The sequence below is a fragment of the Medicago sativa genome, chromosome 1 (genome assembly GCF_051527215.1).
Source record: "Medicago sativa cultivar Bolivia chromosome 1, Bolivia_mono, whole genome shotgun sequence".
Classification (NCBI taxonomy): domain Eukaryota; kingdom Viridiplantae; phylum Streptophyta; class Magnoliopsida; order Fabales; family Fabaceae; genus Medicago; species Medicago sativa.
In genome coordinates, this window is record NC_140749.1 from 91,899,823 (window position 1) to 91,922,732 (window position 22,910).

Below are 22,910 nucleotides of genomic sequence, written 5' to 3' on the forward strand. Positions count from 1 at the left end.
GAAGCGGGAAAGATACGATCAATTTTGTTCTTTATGGCGGGAAACAAGTATTGCTGACTTTACCATTTTCTCCCTACTGCAAATCTACTTTATCTTACTATTTTGGTACAACTTTTGATACAATCTTGTTGTTCTCTCTTCTCATTTTTTTATTGGTCAAAAACAATGGAGTGAGAAAAAGGAAGAGAGAGAATAAGAAGATAATGTGAGTATGAGAGAGAAAGTTGTGCAAAAGTTGTACAAAAATGGTTGTACAAATAACATTTATCTTATTTTAAGCCGTTTAGCTCCGTCTTAAACTAGGTGTCCATTTTGAGTTTTACCTGGGTATTAAAAAAAGGGTCTTGTTAACCAGTGCCCCCGGTCACTGGTTAAGAAATCCAAAAGTAGAAAAATTGTCTTGAAAATATAAACTATTACTTCTGACTAACTAATTATTACACCACTATTTCATAAAATCTTACCTCTTTTAGCTGCTTAATCAATGCCTCGGGGGCACTGGTTAACCTTCTCCTTAAAAAAAAGATTAGTAATGTTGATTGTAATGGTAAAATTTGTTTCATTTACTAAAACACACGCTTGTTAATTATAATTAGTGAAATAATTAGATGAGTGAAATGCAATAAGTAAATGTATGTTAATGGAAAATAATAATAAATGTTGTAAAGAGAACACTTATTTTGAGACGGATGAAGTATAATTAGGAAATTGTGAAAACAAATATAGTAATAATATATTATAATTTGTGTAATCAAACTCCGACGGTTGCGCCGCCGTTGTGGCTGTCCTTGTTCAATAAGATGGCGGTTTCTGCTCCTCCGTTCCTAGTCTCCACCTTCAAGACCCAGAGCTCCAGCTTGCCTCCTCCATCGCCGTTTTGCTGCCGTCTTTTGAGGTTTGTTGTTGGTAAGTCTCTGGCGGCCTCAACTTCCGTTCGTGTCTGCTCTTCGGCTGTCTTCAGATCTAGTTTGGACGCAAGCTTTCTCTGTCTCAGCCGCCACTGCAAGCGTTTGGGAGGTTCCGGTTTGGTTGGTGGTGTCATGCCTTGATCTGTAGATCTTCACTGGATTGAGCTCGGTTCGTGGGTTTCTTTATGGTTTTGGGTGCGCCTCCTCCACGTCGGACGGTGATGGTTTTTTATGCTAGGCGGTGGATCTGTTTCTTTGCTGGATGTGCTGCTCTCCGGTAGCTGGATGTGGTGTTCGGTTCTGTGTGATTCCGTCGGTGTTCGTATCTTTTGTTTGCTTCTGTTTTTTGTTTGTCTGTCTTTATTTATGTTTGTGTTTCTGATCTAAGATTGGGTGGTAACAGATGTGGCCTTGGTTTGGTTTTGTAAACCCGAAAGGGTCTGATGTTATTAACCCGAAAGGGCTGTATGATTACAATGCTTTGAACTCATCCCATGATCTGGGTTCAAGCGCATCTTGAAACCGGTATGTTGGTGGTTCTGTGATTGATTCTCTGATGTTCCAGGTCTGTTGAGATCTGCAGGTCTCAAGTCTTCAGGTCGACCTTCACTCTGGTACTGTCTCCGACTCGGTCCTGGCGACTGTGGTCTGATGAATGTTATGCTCGAAAGAGCTACTATGCCTGCTGCTTTGTTAAGGGGGTTGCTGGTACGTGGATCTTGAAACCGTGTTGGCGGTGGATCTATTCGCCATTTTATAACCTTTTTATCCATAAAAAAATGTTATTTTCAACGTAAATATTTCTTTTTTTATTTCTTAACTAATGAAGCACTAGCATGGCCCTTTTTTTATTACTACTAGCGTCGATACATGTAGGCTAAAATATGGTATTGGTCCCTGCAAAATAGGCCAGTTTTGGTTTTAGTCCCAGCAAATTTTTTTTATAGTTTTTGGTCCCTGCAAAAATAGGCCAGTTTTGGTTTTAGTCCCTGCAATTTTTTTTATAGTTTTTGGTCCCTGCAAAAATTTTTGTTTTTGGAAATAGCCCCTGACCCCAGTTATGTGATGATTTGTCACTTTTATAAATTAAAAAATAATTATTGTATCTGTTTTATTATCATTTTTTAATTAAAAAATAATTATTGCTATATAAATTATAAAAAATAATATTCTTTTTATTAATAAGCACATATGCCACAAAAGTGACAAATCATTACATAATTGGGGTCATTGACTATTTCCAAAAACAAAAATTTTGTAGGGACCAAAAACTATAAAAATATTTTTTGCAGGGACTAAAACCAAAACTGGCCTATTTTTGCAGGGAGCAAAAACTATAAAAAAAATTTGCAGGGACTAAAACCAAAACTAACCTATTTTTGCAGGGACCAAAAACTATAAAAAAAATTGCAGGGACTAAAACCAAAACTGACATATTTTGCAGGGACCAATACCATATTTTAGCCATACATGTATACTATTAACGTATATGTCTTTTCAATTTTCTATTGTATTTAATTATATGCATATATTAAAAAAATATTGTTTAAATTTTCATTTTCAAATATTTATAAGATTAGATACTTCACAGATAATCTTAGATGGTGGCGTTTAGCCTGGGAACAGACACTTTTTTCCCACCATGGGAAAGTGTCTTTTTTCAAGACAGGTGGCAGTGGATGAACCTGCTAGGAAAAAAAACAGCTTTTTATGTTGTTTGCTTTTTCCAGTACACCCACCCTGTTTACTAACCACAACACTTCAGATTTATTTTAGAACTGAGCTTGTTCCTCGTTCCCTTCCTCCTTCTCTCCAACAGGTAAATAAGGAACTGAACAAAGCCATTGAAAAGCCATCTTCATTGTTGAAAGGCATATATTCAAACAACAAACAAAATTTTCCATTCTCCGTCTTCTCTGTCGTCCATGGATTCAGCACCGATCTGATCTTACACTGATCTAGTGATCTGATCTTTTAAATTATTTATTTTGGTGAAATTTCTCAATTAAGTCCATATTTTGCAAATGAATTTTGTAATTTCGCAGCATAGATAATTAAAGAAAGTTGATGTAATTTCATTAAAAAAGAGATGTCAGTGTTGTAAATCACACAGTTGAGAAATGGGTTTCATAGATCTCTGAGTCATGTTGAAGAAGGAAGAGAAGAATGAATTAAAGAAGGAATTAAATGGGTTTCACGCATAGTTTTGTGAATTTCGTATTGAAGAAGGAAGAGAAGGGATTGGAACAATTTAGGTTGAATGGCAACAAACCCTTCCCAGCTTGTAATTTGTCGTAAAGGAGATGAAGTTATTTTCTTCTAATATATGACCAAGGGTAAATTAATTAAGAAGATTTTTTTTTTAAAACAATTAAGAACGATTTATGGTTATTAAATGGTTATTAAATGATTTTCGTGGGGTCCACATATGGGTCACACAATACTCAACAAAAAGTATCAACAATTACCAGGTAATTAATCTTGGCCATCCAAATAAAAAATTATTAAATCAATGGTTAAAAGTGCAACTTTCCCATCATGGGAAAAAACTACTCATTCCCATACTAAACCTCACCATCTTAGATACATATTTTAAAAAATATGAAGGTTATGAAAAAGGTGAGATAAAGTTGTGAAACTTCAGTGAAGAAAGCTGTATATTCAATTCAAAATGGGGGCTAGACTTTTTGAGGAACACCAAGTTTTAATAACATATAAAATAAGAGGAAGACCAAGTTACACACCAAAGTTCAATTGCCACAGCAGCATATACATGAGAAGAAATCTTCTACTGCATCAAACTAGGCTACTAGTAATAGTACATTTTTAAAACAAACTTATGTCCTATAAATTGTTTCCTTTCTTTATTTCCTAAAATTATTCAATAAGTCACGGAAACAACAAGAGTTTCACAATAATCAGCTACATGACACATAATAATCAATAGACAAAACTAACAAAAATCATATATCACTTAGCAGAGTTCTTCCTCCTTGTGTGTGTAAATCACAGTATCTGATTTCGGGTATGAGACACATGTGAGAAGATAACCCTTCTCAATTTGCTGCTCGTCGAGAAAAGATTGATCAGACTGATCAACAGAACCCGAAACCACTTGGCCGGCACAGGTAGAACATGCACCAGCTCTGCATGAGTAAGGTAGCTCCACTCCAGCTTCTTCAGCTGAATCCAGGATGTAATAGTCATCGGGGGCATCAAATTCGTTCTCTGTACCATCTGGTTGAATCAGTTTCACTTTGTATACTGCCATTGCTGAGATTCTAAATGAGGAAGATTTTAGTCCAAATCTTTTGGACACATTCTTCACAGATCTCAAACTTGATGGATTCTTCAGAAGAGCACAAGATGTCCTAGAGGGAGCCGTTCCGCGCAAAGAAGCTGTCGGAAGTTTCATGGTGGACATATTCACAGCTGACATTTTTATATCTGAATCAAAATAAATACAGGCAATGTGTGTTTAGAGTTAACCACATAGAATAGAAAACAACTGTGAGCATGTTTGATAACTAAAGCTTCAACAAAACGTAGAACAGAAAAGAAAGGAAAGGAAGAAAACAACTTTTTAATGCATTAAGTGCACAAAATTTTAGAGAATACTTCTTCTTTTGGGTTTCTTAACATGTGCCCTAAGGGCACAAGTTAACACTACCCGAGAATCATAATGACTTAAAATTGCCCAATCATCATAATGACATTATTTATTTCAAACATGCATTGTATACTAGAACAATGACATAATTAAGGATAAACAACACATTATTCCTCTAGAATTTCGCCCCCTCAAGTTTTTGTAGCATCACTTAACCCCCTTAGCTTTTAGTTTAGCTGGAAAGCTGTAATGAACCTAGATAAATAACTGTCACGTCACACATTGTGTAAAGGGTTATAAGAATGAGAAGGGAAATAGAAATGGGGTGTGAAATATGTGGGATCAATTCTCTTCTTTCTGAGATTCTTCTTCTATGTCCTTCCTTGTCTTCTATCCAATTCAATTGTAATGCTTCTTCTGTGTTGTATCAGAAGTTGATTTATCCAAAAGAATATCAAAACCATTCTAATTGTCCTTTACAATTCTAGTATCATTACAAAAGCATCAACTTTTCTATCAACTTGTACAGAATTGTAAAAGTTTCTCAACCTACCACCTTCAAGTGTTTGTTTAAGGAGATCACATAGGATATAAGAAACTCACTCTCTGCTGTAAATCTTTGAAGTATAATATAACAAAGGGTATTTAGGTCAAAAAAATCCTTTCATGTATATACTGTGCTAAAAAAACTAGTGACTGTTCACTGTTGACTTCATGAATATTGAAATTTGATTGATGATTTCATTGAATAGAGATGTAAAACACCAATAGAGTGTGGATCAATGTCAAACAAATGAAAACATCAACTAAATTAGCGATCTATAATATTATGGATCAAAAGAGGGTGCCAGAATAATAAGAAACTATATTTACACACACATCTATTAAATAAAATATCATACTGAAAGATTTGCAGGGGTAAAGTCGTAAAGAAAGAAACTTACAGTTGAATAAGAATGAAGTGAATGAATGAGAAAGAACTCAAAAGAAGTTGAAAGTTTGAAAGAGCAAGTATGAATTTGGAGATGTGTTTGTTTATAATGGAGTGGAAAGTGGCCTTTAGAGAGTTCGGCGGGACACAACACAAATGTGAGTTTGTATTTGTTCACTTGCTGTATTGTTGTCTTTCACTTTGACTTGTCCTTTCCGATTTCTAGAGTTCAATGAATCACGCATCCACGGAGACTCTCATTTTTGTAGAGCATCCACAACGGAGACTCTTATTTTTGACATTTAAATTAGTCACACATTGACACATCACTTTTTAATAATTTTTTAATAATAGTATCTAATAGGTACTCAACCACTCCAATTGAGACCCTCTAACAAAAGGTCTAATTGGGTCCCACCAATATTATTTCTTTATTACACTATCTATTTTAATACACTTTTTAATTATTATTTTAATAAAAAGGTAATGTGAGCCCATTTAAGAATGAGATCTTAATTTAGACATTTGCATCTTTTAAGACCCTCAATTTTTTTTCCCACAATGAAGATACCTATTAGATACCAGGTCTTAAATGTTTAAGACTCTCCCATTGTGGATGCTCTTAGTGTTTCATTAAGGTCACATTAATTCCCTAAAAAAAATTAAGGTCACATTAATACTAATTTTCAATCTAGGGTCAATTGGGTTGAATATTACAGATATTTATACATTATTTATTGAATAAATCTAAAATGTTGATTTAAATAGTGACAAGATGAAGTACACTTTTTTGTTTTGCTGCATACACGTTTGTATTTATTTATTTTTTTCTAATTTGAAAGTACTTGAATACTCTCATGATTCAGAAGCAAGTTAACTCAAAAATTGTCTTTTAGAATCCAATTTTCGAAATGAACATAAAAACTATACAATTTGAAAACCAATGTATAGAAGAAAATTAAAAGAGCAATTAAGTTTAAGAGTAGGAGCAGGGGTCATGGGCGATGGCACCAAAGAAGAGTGGTGTGGAGGTTTGGGAAGGAAAGGGGTAATCGAGTAATTCTAGATAAAGAAAAAAAAGTGGAGGGCATCATTGTCCAATGATAAGGCTTACAAAATAGATCAACTCAAAACTTGTCCGAACTAAAACAAATCAATTAAAGAAAAACTTAAATTATAAGAGAGGACCTTTTCACGTCGCCAAGATTACTTGGGATATAAATATTATAAAAAATAAAAAAAACACAATATTTGTATTGTCTAAATATGTACTTTTGAACAAAATTGTAAGGCCAATCGAGTCTAAAAATCCACTTTTAAAGGTTTTCTTAGAAATGTGAACACATATTATTATTGGAATATTTTCGGTGAAGCCTCATAAAACATCTACATGTATTGAACTAGTTGGTCAGGCTTTAGACGACTAACGTCGGACTTTCAAAATACCACTTTACAGCTTACGATAATTAGATTCATTTGATAATAAGGAGAAGAAAAAGTAAACAAATTGATTTTATATTTTGTAAAATTATCATTAAGTGCATAAAATTAAAGCGATTATTAGTTTAAGAAAGGACAATTATGAGAATTTTTTGGAGTGCTTTATGCAAATTAGTGAAATTAAGAAATTAAAGTAGATGAGAATAAACTATGTTCTTATATTTATGTCCTAATACATTGTTTTTTCCTATGTTTAAGGGGATTAGATAACAAGGAGAAGAAAAAGTAAACAATTTGATTTTATATTTTGCAAAGTTACTATTAAGCACGTAAAATTAAGGTGGCCATGAGTTTAAGAAAGAACAATTATGAGAATTTGTCAGAATATGGTTTTTATATATTGTTAGTAGATTTCTTAACAAGTGGCCTCGTGAGCTTAACTCAATTGGTACGGACAATGCATAAAATATGTAAGTTTCGGGGTTCAAACCTTGGCCACCACCAAAAAGATTTCTTAATAAGTGTGATTTTGTGTTTTTTACTTATAATTTGAGACGAAAGAAGTAATATTGTAACCATGAAGGAAAAAAATGGCAAAAGTGGAAGAAAAAAAAACTTAATAAGTGTGATTTTGTGTTTTTTACTTATAATTTGAGACGAAAGAAGTGTTGAAACAAAAATCTTTTTGATGAATGTTTTAATGATAACAAACCTTATGGAATAAACACTAAGTTTTATGAATGGTGATCTACTGATGTTTGCACTTGAGTCTTTTCACAGAAGTAGACAAGAAGTAATACCAAACCAGTAGCATCCCAAATTCAAAAGAAGATATAACAATTGTTTGAATCAAAAGAATGTTGAGTAAAGATTCAACAAGAAGATGAACTTTATGATTAATTGATTCATCATCGTGACCGCATGGTTTTGAACAAAGCCTTAAAGATTCAAGGAATGAAAAGTTCATATTTGAAAGGTACACAAGATCACTCTTAAAGTCATATGACAAAACACAAATTGAGTTGTGTTACATACCTTGACTATCTTCAAGATATGAAGATTCAAGAATGATCTTCAAATAGTTTCTAAAGAAGTTTAAGGAAAAGGCACAAAAGTTTCATTCAAGAGAATGATTGTTTGTACCTTCATGACTATATACATGCCTAAACTAAAATATCTCAAAGATACTTAGTGGACAAAAAACATTGTGTGAAATCACCAAGAGGAATTATGAGATAAATTGCATAATCAACAAAATAATCAAGGTTAATTAACCAAGAATGTATTGTCATCTCATATAGAAGAGAACATTATCAACTCCGATAAAATAATGTTCTCATGATGAGGATGCATATTACACTTGAAATTATTCTCATCATTTCATCAAAATGATTAGAATCAACTTTGAAGAGAAACCAATTCATGAATGAATTATTTATTAAGTCATTCATTAATGATATTGATTGGAAAAATATCAAAGAAGAAAATTCATGATCATATGCTTGAAGATTCTATCATAAAATATTTAGGATGATCGAAGAATCTTCCATCATTTTTTTTAAGATATGATTTGGGAGAATAGAAATCAATCAAAGGAATTTTTACTTTGAGAGAGGTTTCTCATGTTCTTACAAAGAACATTATGGTCATACAAAGTGAAGAGAACATCCTCACTTGATGTTTTTAAAGATAACACATATTTACATTTATTATCTTGTTATCTACTAATGTGTTTTGTGAGAAATGTTTCATGAGAATGATCTCAAGAATGCTCTTGGCACATAAACATCTCCATGTTCATTCGCGCATGAAAGGACAAGTTTGGACTTTTTGAACAACAAGTAATTAAATCATGAAGATCAAGAAAGATCATGAGAAATATGTCTCACCAAATTAAGGAGGAATATATGACTTGATTTGGTACAATGAATATTTATGGGCCTTAATCTCTCTTCACCCATTAAAGGAAAAAGAATAATTATCATAAAATGATCAAAATAGTGACATATACATGATAACAACTTATGACATCATGAAGTCACTTCAAGCAAGCTGTCTTGCGCAAACAACATATGGAAAGTAGAAGAATGTGCGTGGCTTCCAAGTTTTGTGCAAGCTGGAATTTCTTCTTTTAGCAACAATTGTGGAGCGCAAAACAAAATTCAAATAAAGAAAGGACCAGCTGTTTTGTGGAGTGGAGGACAAGCTTCCAAGTCTCTATAAATAGAAGAAGGTTTACAAGGCTAAAACCAAGAGTTTTGATTTACAAAAGCTTCGATATCTCTTTCTTTCAAAGCTAAAGAAATCAATCTCTTCAACATCTTTAGTTCGACAATCACAAATGCAAACTCCATAATCTTTCACTATATTTATCATCTTTATCTCATTCATTGAGAACATCTTTTTGAGTTTGTATTTGTAAAAGGATAGTTTGTTTGAGACACAAAGATCCAAGCAACATCCTACATATTTTTGTTTGAGACGCTAGATCCAAACAACATATTTCTTATTTTTGTTTGAGACATTAGATCCAAACAATCATCCTACAAAGTGATAACTAGATCTCAAGTCTATTGGGCTTAATAGTTTGAGATAGGAAGAGTTCCAACCTTTCTTGTGCGAAAGCAAAGAATTGTAGAAGCCTACTGAGGTTGATAATACAGGGGTTACAGACTGATCTGGTGTGATCAAGACCTTATAGTGTTGGTTAGAAGTTTCTACCAACTGTATACTATAGTGGATAATCTCACACGAGGTGCGGGGACTGGAAGTAGCCGGGTTTGGTGAACCAGGATAACTCTCCTGTGTTATTCTTCTTTCTCTCTCTCTCTCTTTTATTTTTACACAATATGCACACACTATCACTCGCATTAATATTTATTTATCTCCAGAATATTCTGGTCCTAATTAATCACAACCAAATTAATCTAGAGTTATCTGGTCCTTAAATAATCATTAATATTGTTTTATCGTTCAGCTTAATAATTAAATATAACTACTTTATATTTATCCAGAGTTCTCTGGTCCTTAATTAACCATAATATTATTTTATCATTCAGTTTAAATAATTAATCTTATAATTGTTATCCAGAACATTATGGTCCTAATATAACTGCTTAACATTTATATTCTTCCAGAGTTATCTGGTCCTTGGTAATTATTAATATTGTTTTATTATATCAGTCTCTTTATTAATTATATAATTATTATCCAGAACATTCTGGTCCTTAGTAAAACTGCTTAATTATTTAACATTACTCTATCCAGGACATTCTAGTCCTTGAGAAAACAACTGTTTAAATATCTAAATATTTTATATCTTCTTTTATCTAACATTTACCAAAAAAAATTCTTGAGTACATGAATTTGTTAAGTTTCAGGATTAAATTTAAAAAGGGTCACAATTCAAACCCCCCTTTCTTGTGACTATTTCTTCCACTTCAAGAAGTAATATTGTAACGATGAAGGGAAAAAAAACGTCGAAAGCGGAAAAAGAAATGAAAGATAAATAAATATGTAAATTGCATAAAACCCAATAGTTAGCGTTTTTATTAATCTATAACGAGGTTAAAAGTGGAAAATTAAAATTGTGAAAGATAAATAAATTATAAAGCCCCTTAGTTAGCGTTTTTATTAATCTAATCTAATCTAATAATAACAATTCCAAAACCTATTCTCTCAAAAAAAAACAAAAACAATTCCAAAACCTATATAAACAACGGTAACAAGTATAAGCGTTTTCAGAGTTTCTAGTTCTTCTTCTTCTTCTTCTGCACGCGACATAGCTAAAGGTATTTCTTCTTTTTCAATTCTCCCGCCTTTGATGAATCTGTTGTGAATTGTGAATTACGAATTGGTGTTTAGGGTCTTAAACCTTTTTTAGATACTTTGATGAAATTAAACCCTCAACCACACTAATTATTCAAATCTTCTTGGTTTAGGGGATTAGGGTTTAAAACCTTTGAATGAATTGCTTTTTTTTAGGGATTTTGAGAAATTGACTGCGTTTTGATATAATTCTCTAAACAGAAGTTGCTAAGATGAAAAATATAGAGAGCAAAGATAGAGAGCCTCATGAGACGAACTTGTTTGGACATACTGTGAGCACAAACCAGTTTGATTTTCTTGAAGGTAAATTTGTGTCTCGTCTTTTTCTTTTTTAACTTTCAACCATATTAAGATATCCTCACATTTTGCTTTCTTATTTGATCAAAACAATGAATAGGAGTTGCTAAGCAGAAAGAAGAAGAAAGTAAGTTTCTTTCTCTTTTCGGGACCAGCCCGTTTCATTTTGGGAATGATCCTGTGACGACCAGCACATCTCTTTTTGAGAAGCCTCATATGAGAACCAGTCCGTTTCTTTTTGGAAATGATCCTGCGACGACCAGCCCGTGTCTTTTTGAGAAGTCTCCTGTGACGACAAGCCCATCTCTTTTCGAGAAGCCTCCTGCAACGACAAGCCTGTTTTCTTTCGAGAAGCCTCCTGCAACGACTAGCCCGTTTTCTTTTGAGAAGCCTCCTGTGACGACAAGCCTGTCACTTTTTGAGAAGCCTCCTGTGAAGACCAGCCCGTCTCATTTTGATTTTATGAAGCCTCCTGTGAAGACCAGCTCGTCTCTTTTTGAGAAGCCTCATGTGAGAACCAGTCCGTTTCTTTTTGGGAATGATACTGCGACGACCAGCCCATGTCTTTTTGAGAAGCCTCCTGCAAAGACTTGTCTGTTTTCATTTGAGAAGTCTCCTGTGACGACAAGCCCATCTCTTTCCGAGAAGCCTCCTGCAACGACTAGCCTGTTTTCTTTTGAGAAACCTCCTGTGAAGACCAGCCCGAATCGTTTTAATTTTATGAAGCCTCCTGTGAAGACCAGCTCGTCTCTTTTTGAGAAGCCTCATGTGGCTACCAGCCAGTCTCTTTTTGAGAAGACCGCCTCATTTCTTTTCGAGAAGCTTCCTGTGACCAGCCCATTTACTGCTGAGAAGCAAGAAGTGGAAAGTAAGTTTGAGCCTTGTCTTTTTTTCTTTTTTTTTTAACTTTCAACCATATTGAAATATTCTAACACTTGGTTTCTCATTTGATCAAAATAATGCACAAAAGTTGCTAAGAAGCGGAAAGTAGAGAGCATAGAGGGAGAGCCTCTTGTGACGACCAACTCGTTACTTGCTGAGAAACAAGAAGTGGCTGAGAAACAAGAAGTGGAAGGTAAGTTTTATTATCAATGTTGTATTAATATGTTCTTTGCGAATTAATTTGCACTTCATCCTTTTGTCATGATTTAGATCTTGACTTTAGAACCATGTCAAGATTTAGAACCATGTCAAGATACAATTCTTTTTTTCTTTCCATCCACATTATTATTGTATAACTTTCAGCCGTGTTAAATTATCCTCACCCTTTGGCACAGATGGAGAGCCTCATGTGACGATCAATGTGTTTCCTGCTAAGAAGGTAGAAGTAGAAAGTAAGTTTTACTCTCAATGGTGTGATGATATGTTACGTGAATCCGCGCTTGTTAGGGTTTAAAAAACCTTTGATTTTTTTTTTGGGGATTTTTAGAAATTGATTGTGTTTCGATTTTGATATAGTTTTCTTGCCTTTGATGAATAAACAGAAGTTGCTAAGATAAAAAACGTAGAGCGCACAAATGGAAAGCCTCATGTGGCAATCAACTTGTTTCTTGCTAAGAGGCAAAAAGTAGAGATAGAGAGCACAGAGGGAGAGCAGCCTCATGTTACGATCAACGTATTTCCTTCTAAAAATGAAGAAGTAGAAAGTAAGTTTCACTCAATGTTGTAATCATATGTTCTTTGCAGTTGAATTAATTTGCACTTTGTCCATATGTCATGATTTAGATTTTGACTTTAGAACCATGTGAAGATACAATTCTTTTTGCTTCACTGCTTTATTAAAATGCAAGCTTGTAATTGAATGTTAATATGCACATAAGTTGGTTATTTTTATCTTGCTATTGTTGTTAATCCCGTTTCATTTTATTTTTTTTTGCCTGTTTTGTCTGCTATCTTTTTTTTTGGCTGTTTTGTCGGCTGTTATGTTTTTTAGGTTGTTCGATGTTTGCATTTGGTTGTTGTGCCTTGCCTTTTTCATTTTTATCTTTCAACCATATTGAAATATCGTCACCCTTTGGTTTCTTATTTGATCAAAACAATGAACAGAAGTTGCTAAGCAGCGAAAAGTAGAGAGCATAGAGGGAGAGTCTCTTCTGACGACCAACCCGTTTGTTGCTGAGAAACAAGAAGTAGAAAGTAAGTTTTACTCTCAATGTTGTATTAATATGTTCTTTGCAGCTGAATTAATCTGCACTTCATCCATTTGTCATGATTTAGATTTTGACTTTAGAACCATGTGAAAATAGAATTCTTTTTGCTTTACTGCTTTATGTAAATGCAAGCTCTTGATCGAGTGTTAATATGCACATAAGTTGGTTATGTTTATCTTGGTATTGTTGTCAGACTTGGAATTCTCTATTTTTTTCCTGTTTTGTCTGTCTTCTATTATGTTTTTTAACATAATAGAACGAACCTTATAACCATCTTATTGGGATTTGTGAGCTGATTTATAACATGTTCTTTGCCTTTTCAGTATGTATATGAAGCTTATAATTATACATTATGCATACACGTGTTGTCATTCACTCTTATGTTGAATGCATACTTTCTGACTGCAATTTTTGTTGTATTGAAATTTGGGGATTTATAACATGTTCTTTGCCTTTTCAGTATGTATATGAAGCTTATAATTATACATTATGCATACATGTGTTGTCATTCACTCTTATGTTGAATGCATACTTTCCGACTGCAATTTTTGTTGTATTGAAATTTGGGGATATAGAAGTTCTTTCTGTAATGGAGGATGCCGAGAATGCCTTACAGTCGTCAGAGAAAAGGGCTGCTGAACGGGAGCTCACTCGAGACACTCCTCTTGACGATGAGGAAAATGACAATGACCTTGAAGCTGGAACTTTCAAAAAAGCCAGTGACGAGGTTCTGGCAACCAAAAGAATAATCAAAGTATCATGTCGCCAACAGAATAATTCTGATCCTTCATCAAATCCTGTCACTGGAATACGCTTGGCTGCTCCTACTGTACCCACTACCCAGCCTGGTGAAGCTACTACTGAAATGCAGCCAGAGAAAGCTAAAGATGAAAAAGGTAAGTTTTACTCTCAATGCTGTAATGTTCTATTGATGTGTTCTTTGCAGTTGAATTAATGCACTTCATCCATTTGTTACGATTTAGATTTTGGCTTTAGAATGCAATTCCTTTTGCTTTCCTATTTTATGAAGAAAATGCTAGCTACTGATTCGGTGTTAATATGCTTATAAGTTGGTTATTATCTTACTATTGCTGACTTGGAAAATTAACCCCAATTCATTCTCTATTTTGTTTTTGCTGTTTTGTCGGTCTTCTGTTATGTTTTTTTGGTTGTTTGATGTTTGCCTGTCTTCTATTATGTTTTTTTTGGCTATTCGATTTATGCATCTGGCTGTTGTGCCTTGTCTTTTTCTTTTTTAACTTTCAGCCATGTTAAAGTATACTCACCCTTTGGTTTCTTATTTGATCAAAACAATAAACAGAAGTTGCTAATGCGATGTCTTGGGGTGCCAGCGTACGTCCAGAACATCAGAACAGTCTCTTTAAACAATGGGGTGCCAGCGTACGTCCAGAACATCAAGACGGTCCTTTTAAACAGGGTACGGTGTCTTGGGGTGACAGTGTACGTCCAAAACATCATGCCAATGCCTTTAATGAATGGGGTAGGGTGTATTGGGATGGCAGCAAACAGCAATCTCTTTAAACAATGGGGTGCCATATGTTGGGATCAGAAATTTTGATTTTTGTTTTTTGAAAGGAAAACTTATACTCCATCCGTTTCAAAATGAGTGTCGCTTTAGCAAAAAAAGTTTGTTTCAAAATGAATGTCACTTTCAGTTTTCAATGCAATAATAATTTTTTCTTTTCAATTGTACCCTCCAATTAATACTCTGCACACTACTTCCAAAATATTACTTTTAAAACTAACCAATAGTTAATAAGGATAATTTGGTAAAATAACCATTCTCTTTCTTTTAATCATTGCATTTCTTAATATGTGTGTAAACACTTAAAACGACACTCATTTTGAAACGGAGGGAGTATTGATTACTATTATTATGGTTCAAAGTATCCCTTTTCAAAACATCACAATTCACTTCTTTCATCGTCAACTATGTCTCCTCTAATTCTATAACCGTTTTGCCTTCTCAATGGCTCACCATTCCCTCAAATTAAATACTTATGCCAGTTCTATGTCTGCCATTACAAGTATGACACTGATGATAGTTTCTTTTGTCAATTTAACCTCTACTTGGCGGAAGACTTTGCAGCAATTGAGAAATGAAACCATAAGGTCCACAACCTACGATTTCTTATGCTACAACTTTGAATCCATCAACAAATCACATATCTTCATTTCACATGCGTGAGATACTTTAAGGCAATCTAAATGAGTTTTTAGTAGCAAAATTTTCAAGAACCTGTTTTCATATATATATATATATATATATATATATATATATATATATATATATAGAGGGGATATTTTGACTCCAAGAGTAAGTATAATAACTTACTCCAAATCTTGACCTTTAATTGCAATTTTGATTAATGGTTTAGATTAATTGATATGGTAGACTTTAATTCCATTTTCTATTGTAGCACTTATCACTACAAAATAACAAAATAACAAAACAATAAAGAGGACTGCTAGGCGCAGTCGCTCAAACAGACGCCCTTAGATACTCGCTCCACTATTGGCCCAAGTCTTTGTTATTAAAACGCTTTGCAACAGGCAACCGATTGGGTTGGTTTCATTTATTTTAATTTTAAAACAAACAATAAAAACAGAAAAGGCTATTTTCTTGACTTTTCATTACCACACTTCATGTTTTTCCAAAGTCCCAATTTGTTATCGTCAACTACAAGATTTTTTTTTTTGGTTACACGTCAACTACAAGATTAGTGGCAAGACAACCTTCTTCATCAAACTCATAAAAATGGTGGCAAGCAATAAACAAGTGATTCAATCCTCTACACTGTAGATGCGATGAAGGCACATGAATCTTCAAAAAATTGGTATAATGTCTGTGTCAAATTCAAGCAAATTTCTTCTGGATGGATGTTGGATATTTTGCAGATGATATGAACATTAAGAAAGAGATTTTGCAGGTGATATAAACATAAGGAGACAAGTAATCATTTTCAGAAAATCAAAGAACCTGATTTTTTTAATAGACAAAAAGAGCCATTTTTAATTTGTAAGGATGTTGTATGTCTTTGGATTGTTGAGATGTGTAGTTGTGTTTGGGCAGGAGGGTTGATTTTGGCTGTTCTCATAAATCAGATCTGGGCAAAAAGAAAGGTCATTACTCATGCGAGATGTATCTTCTTTTCTTTTTAATTTGAAAAAAAAAAAACGGTGAGTGAAATTGAATAGAAACCAGCATAACCGGTTACCAAGTAATTGGTTTTAAAAAATTGATAATGTGGACCAATAATTAAGGGAGTGTTTGAAAGAGAGTGTGAGAGAGATTGTCCTTAGCATTCCTCAACAATAAATGTCATTTAATTGATTGATTTGTTTTTTTTTTCTTCTCCCATTGTTTTTTTTCACGTTAAAAAAGTTTTTGAGGGTTAATGGTAAATTAAGCATTTTAATTTGTCGTTACAATCCTGCTTTTTTTACATGTATGTTTTTCCTATGTATACACTTTTTTTACAATCATGAGCTCTTTCTCAAATAACATCATCATCTATGTATGTTCATAACAACAAAAATTAATTTAAATGGAGATGATTATTTTAATTTGTCGTTATTTATATAAAAAAATACATCAATTTATTTATTTTTTATAAAATTATTGTAAATAAATTGGATATAAGAAAAGACCAGGGTTACTTCCTCTATCGTATTTTTTTCGTGACAAATTAGTACAAAATTGTGTGTTTACAATATAAGAAAAGATCAAGATTATATTAAAGAAACCAAATAATAAAATATGTCATATAAAAATAGTAGAGGGAGAAGAATAAATATACAATTCTTTAAATTTTACTATTGTTTTCTTTAAAAAATATATATATGCATTTTTTTTAGCGTAAAAAAAAATAAAGGAAGAAGAATAAAAAATTGTCGTCAAATAAAAAACTTTGATGCTTATTTTACCACTAACCCTCAAAAATTGTGGTCAAATAAAAAAGTTTGATGCTTATTAAAGAAACCAAATGGTTTTGCTCACTCCCAAAGTAAAAGTCCAAAATACCCTTACGCAACTTAACATGCGCTAGTGTATTTTGAACTTATGTTAAGTCACGCTACGCAACTTAACATGCGCTAGTGTATTTTGAACAATATAACTAGCGCATGTTAAGTTGCGTAGGGGCATTTTGGACTTTTACTTTGGGAGTGAGCAAAACTATTTGGGTAAAGAGCAGAATTCTACTTGATTTTAATTTTTTTTTTTAAGGCCGGATCAAATTACATCCTTGCTTCTTTAAGGCTCGTCACAAAAGAAGAAAGCAACCCAACAAAGTTAGCACCGCAACCCCTTACAATCATCTGCGATACCTCAAAAAGATATTATTAAAATAGAAAAAGGAAAAGGAAATATTGAGAACACAAATTGGAAGATTAAACAAAACTGAAGTGAACATATATATCCATCTCATAAAAAATAAAACCCAACAAAAATCCAACGGGATAAACCATTGGTGAAGAAAAATGAGTGCAAAGCATATGATGGAAACTAATTATATTTAGTTTATTAGTTGTAGTTGAATATGACAAAATCATCAATAAATTCAATATAGTTCAAAAATTGTAGTGGAATATCAAGATGATCTTTGAAATTATGAAATTTCAAAATGATGATTGATTTTGAAAATACTCCATCACACCATTACATCAAAACTTCAGAATAACCACAACAATTACATACAACTCCAATTTATTTTTCAACTAAGATCTTTGGAACATTAAAACTATCATGCAACAATATTACACCAATAAAATTTACTGCCATATAACTTTGCAGGCATCTCTCCATTGTGTCATAAACAATCTCAAAACAAGCAGTAACTAAACCTTATGCAAAGAAAAACTTGAGCTTGGAGACAGACAGTTTAACAGTTGTCATAAATATAACTTGCAATCATTATCCATGGGCATTACACGATGCAATGGTCTCAACTGTGGTTCCAACTTTTCATAATATGAGCATTCCATTGTTCAACTTCAACACATCAGTTCTCACTAAACATGTTCGATCAGAAGAAGCTATTTATAGAGCAATCTGTAACCAGATAATAGGTTCTAGATTAATTTGAAAACAAGAATGCTAATAAAGTAGAGGCACAAGGAGAATCTATTTTACACAAGTTTTTTGCCATTAAGTATTGTCTGGAAAACCATCAAACTGGGATTGACAAAAATAATCAGATTTAGTCAATGAATCACTTCTTTGGCTTCGGCGTAGACAATCGATGCGCTGACCATTCTTCAAGTGCCTTGCGATGGAGAGCATTCATGCGAATGTAGGGCCGTTTTTGCTTTATCAGCTTTTCAGCATTTTTCCAATCATCTGTGACACCTAGTGCAACTAACAGTGCACACATCACAGCAACACTTCTTCCATGACCTTTACACAAGAAAGGGAAAACAAAACAAAATGATGTTGGTTATATCACATTCTTATAGGCAAGCATAATAGTCTGGCTTGACAGTAACTAAATAATGTAACATTTACATTGTAACTTGTAAGTTAAATGTGGAGACATTGGACCAATGAGAGTTTCACTATATTACAATAACACAACTAGTCAATCAGAAAACTTATATCAGTGCACATGCCTATGCAGGGACCTAGGAATATAATAGTATCACTTTTTTGTATGTTTAATTCATCTCTGGATGTTTGCTCTGAATCGATTCAATAATTAAGACAACGTCGATTTGTGCTTATAATAGTGACCGGAGGGTGTATGATATGAATAGACTAGGGCATAAATGAAAATGAGTAAAAAGGTAAGCATTATAAATGTCATATAATCCTACCTAATTGACAATATGGGCTTTTCATAATCATGCATCACCCAGTTTTTTCATTGCATGTGTGTTATTCTAAGGAACATTGATATACATAGATTTGCAGCTCAAGTACTGATAATAGTGATGAAAGAGCACTCACAGAGTGCTAAACACCCAGTAAACAGGGCGAGGAGTTCTTAAAACTGTCAACCGAAGATAATGAACACGAAAGTAAGAAGATCACCAAAACAAACAGTGTTGTTGATGCCAATAGTGTACAACGGCCAAAACTAGCAAAATTATAATAGTAAAATTCTTTCTTCCAATGGTTATCTCAATTATCTGTTGTTTCCTTGAAGGACTCACAGTACAAAAGATCTCTAAACACTTAAGACATGTGAGGGTTCTTTTCTCTCTTTAGTTGGTTTGCTTACTCTTATTTTAACAACCTGTCCAACATTTCCCTTTATCACCGCTCCCTTTATCAAACAACATAGAAAACTGTAAGGGGCCTTCTATTATCTCACGTGCAGAAAAAGTAAAGAGATCATTTTTAAAAGTTTAGATTTCCATTACTCTCATAAAATGAAATGCGATTTAGAATTTTCACTTTCACATAAATCAGAATGTGGTCACAAACTAATGGTCAAAGATGACTTCTATTTTGACCTCGTCTCAATTCCAATTTAGATAGGAGAATTTGGACTTTGGATTAGTGTATATATTGGTAAATCGTTTTCTTCAATTTCTAAACATTCTCTTATCATCCAAAGTTTTTCCTTGACAAGCACAAATTTAGAAAGTTCAAAACAACTTTAGAAAAGGCATTTGTTTGGACAGGTAGTTCAAAACTACCATGCTATCATATAATTGTAGGTTGAAAATGTTACAAGGTAAATATTGATTATTTTTACTCCGGTGTATATGGATGTTAACCAAAAGAAACCTAGGGAGTTAAGTTCAAGGTTCAAATCCTGGAAAACTAACATAACCACTAGTTTATTACCATCAAGGTCCAGCATAAGTCATTGGTGTGCATTATGTATGACTGTTGTTTGTAAACTCTGAAGGACCTAGTTACATTCATACTAACAACAACCACCGAGCCTTATTCCACTAAGTGGGGTCAGCTACATGGATAAAGCTACGCTATAAATGTTCTATCATATATCTTGATTATGTCATAGAGATTCGATACTACAATATTTCATTTCATGGAGTAAAAAACAAGTTGAGAAGAAGAGTAATTACTTACCATAAGCACAATGAACAAAAATGGGACGATTAAGATCCCTCTTACGAAGCGCCCATTTAACAGCCAATTCAATATCACCAGGTTGAGGAGATCTAGTATCCCAAGTAGGAACACATCTATAAGGCAAACCACCACTCAAACTTTTCAACCTCGGAAACTCACAAGTACAATCAATAATAGCAGGATCACCCGGGGGCATCTTTTCCGGCGAAGAAGGCCAACCACCAACGTAAAGTCCATCATGAACCTTACTATAAGGTGGTTCACCGCTTTTTCGTCTTCGAAGCGCGGAGAAGATTCGAACGAAGTAAAGATAAGGACTGAAGATAATGAGTGAAACAATTGGGAATGTTCCGTCGGAGGTTTTGCCGAGAAGTAAGGGAAGATCGATGGAAGGGTGTGATGCGATTGAGACGAGGAATGAGACTAAGGATGAATAGAGGAATGGAATGGATAGAATTAAGAAGCCTAGGTTTTTTAGGTATGCGAAGATTAGTAATAGGGTTGTTGCTTTTAGTGCTATTAACACTGATATGCCTACACCCATGATTGGCGAACGAGTTTAGGAGGTTATGTACAATGATACAGAAACTGCAACATCAACCGTAGGAAGAAGAAGAACCAGAAATCGAGATCGGGGAAATGGTCTTTGTTTGTTATCTGGTTGACGCACGCGGTTATGTACGACGATGAAACCACTTTTATGTCTTTTGACTTTTTTACAGTGCAACCTAAATTTCAAAAAATATTTTTTTAAATAAATTCACTTACATTAGTTTAATTTTTAGTCCCTAAATAAAGAGAAATTGCAAAACAGTCCCTGAATGTAGACTCTGTTGGTCAATTTCATGGACTAAAGTGACTAACGGAGTCTACATTCAGGGACTAAATTGACTAACGAAGTATGCATTCATGGACTAAATTGACTAACATGGTCTACATTCAAGGACTATTTTGCAATTTATATGCATTCAGGGACTAAAGTGACGACTCCTTTCCTATTCAAAGACTAAAGTGACTAATTCCCCTTTTTCTTTTATTCTTCAAATTAACCTAAGTTTGGATTAATGGTACTTATTTAGATAATTATACAAAGTTCCTACGCAAAAAACTAGTTCAAAATTGATTTTTTTTTTTTTGACAAAAGTTCAAAATTGATTATTATGTCTAAATTTTTATTATTTGTTAAAAAACTAAAACATTTTATAATAGAGTTTCTTATGATGTTCTTAACATGTCTGGGCGATTTGAGTGCATTTATAATTTTATATATATTGTACATTATGTGTTGATTACATATATTGATGAAGTGAACTGAAGGTTATGCAAGGATCGTTGATAAGTGTAGCTTTTCCAAGTGTGATTTGCTGAAGATCCACAAATTAGAAGTTAAAATCTGATTTATTGAACCCTGTTGTAGAAGTGATTGTAAGTTTTTTTTAGGTATGAAGTGATCATAGAAGTGATTGTAAATTGTAACTTGATATTATGTCATTTTGTTTGATAAGCTATTATGAATGGTGATTATAATTTTATTACCATAAATTAAAATAACAATGGAGTATATATAGATTTTGATTTTAGTGACAGCCGCAAGGTAGGGGTCATTAATGTTTTTAAAATGGTATCCTTAAAATTACCTACAGTTTTGTCCATAGGTAAAATGGAAAACATGCAATGACAAACTGACACATTTAGCTACGGAAATTAACACTATATTGACGGATTTTGGCTGTCACTACATGTTAAATTTTTTGTATTGATACAAAGAAAGTATGTGTTAAGCCTGAGCATGTACCCGGCTTGCTGGGGTTAAAACCGTCCCTGCTCGAAATATTATTGGAAAACTCTTGACAAGGTTTGATGATTATTCTTTGTACGAGGCGTCTCTCTCCATCCATTCTTTTTTGTCATTTTAAGGTTTTCTTTTAATAAAATAAAATTTTCATGATTGTATTTACTATTGTTTTTTTACATTTAAATTAAAAATAAAGTACATTAACCCTTTGTTTGGTTTGGGAGAAATAAGAAAGAGAGAGTTAGAGAAGAGAGAAATAGAAGAGAAGTAGCAAACTTCTCTTGTTTGGTATGAAGAGAAGTTAAGAAGAGAGAACAAAAAGTGATGGGCCCCATGTCATTATGATTTCTCTTCAAACTAGCGAAGAAATTGTGAAGAATGGCAAGAGAGAGAGAGTGTTGTTCTGATTTTTCCATACAAAAAGTCACTTTTGCCATTGATTATAATCCTGATGATTATGCTTGCGTCCGTTTTTAAATTTTTATATCAACCAAAAAAGTGTTGTTTTTTTTTTATAAAAGAAAATAAAGAACCTGTTATTTTAAAAACGTATTAAAATCTGACGTTTAAATTGTGTTTATTTTAAATTAAATAAACAAAGATAAAAATTAAATAGTTTATGGATTCACTTTAATTTAAAAATTAACTAAATTTAATCAAGGGTATATTCGTCTTTTTAAATGGAAATATAATATCTCTTTTCTCACTTTTCTATAAAAGTACACTCCTCTCTTCCCTATTTCATTTCTCTTTCTCTTACAACAAACAACCTCTCAAATCTACTCTATTTCTCACATCTTTCTCTCTTCTCAAACTCTCTCTTACCAATTTCTCTCTTACCAATTTCTCTTCCAAACCAAATACACCCTAAATAAATGAATAGAT

At 33.2% G+C, this 22,910-nt stretch overlaps 2 protein-coding genes and 1 pseudogene across 4 annotated transcripts; 1 reads left to right on the forward strand and 2 right to left on the reverse strand.

Annotated features, from left to right (window-relative positions):
* Nucleotides 1-3,592: 3,592 nt before the first annotated feature.
* Nucleotides 3,593-5,527, reverse strand: LOC146959147 (ferredoxin, root R-B1 pseudogene; annotated as a pseudogene). The gene is made up of 2 exons (XR_015024829.1): nt 5,463-5,527; nt 3,593-4,355 (listed from the first exon to the last, which is right to left on the reverse strand). The product of XR_015024829.1 is annotated as a ferredoxin, root R-B1 pseudogene (transcript).
* Nucleotides 5,528-9,140: 3,613 nt separating this feature from the next.
* LOC146959148 (uncharacterized) lies at nt 9,141-15,115 on the forward strand. The gene is made up of 9 exons (XM_085740639.1): nt 9,141-10,680; nt 10,919-11,020; nt 11,115-11,882; nt 11,985-12,089; nt 12,292-12,348; nt 12,499-12,660; nt 13,061-13,150; nt 13,740-14,060; nt 14,486-15,115. Exons 2-9 carry the CDS (start codon nt 10,930-10,932, stop codon nt 14,704-14,706), a joined length of 1,815 nt encoding a protein of 604 aa, XP_085596765.1. The 5' UTR covers nt 9,141-10,680; nt 10,919-10,929; the 3' UTR covers nt 14,707-15,115.
* Nucleotides 15,116-17,876: 2,761 nt separating this feature from the next.
* On the reverse strand, nt 17,877-20,885 carry LOC146959149 (uncharacterized). Of its 2 annotated transcripts, XM_085740640.1 has the most exons (3): nt 20,228-20,885; nt 18,403-18,583; nt 17,877-18,238 (listed from the first exon to the last, which is right to left on the reverse strand). In XM_085740640.1, exons 1-3 carry the CDS (start codon nt 20,772-20,774, stop codon nt 18,223-18,225), a joined length of 744 nt encoding a protein of 247 aa, XP_085596766.1. In that variant the 5' UTR covers nt 20,775-20,885; the 3' UTR covers nt 17,877-18,222. The 2 variants fall into 2 exon arrangements, with proteins under 2 accessions (XP_085596766.1, XP_085596767.1); XM_085740641.1 differs by having other exon boundaries at nt 18,208-18,583.
* Nucleotides 20,886-22,910: the final 2,025 nt, after the last annotated feature.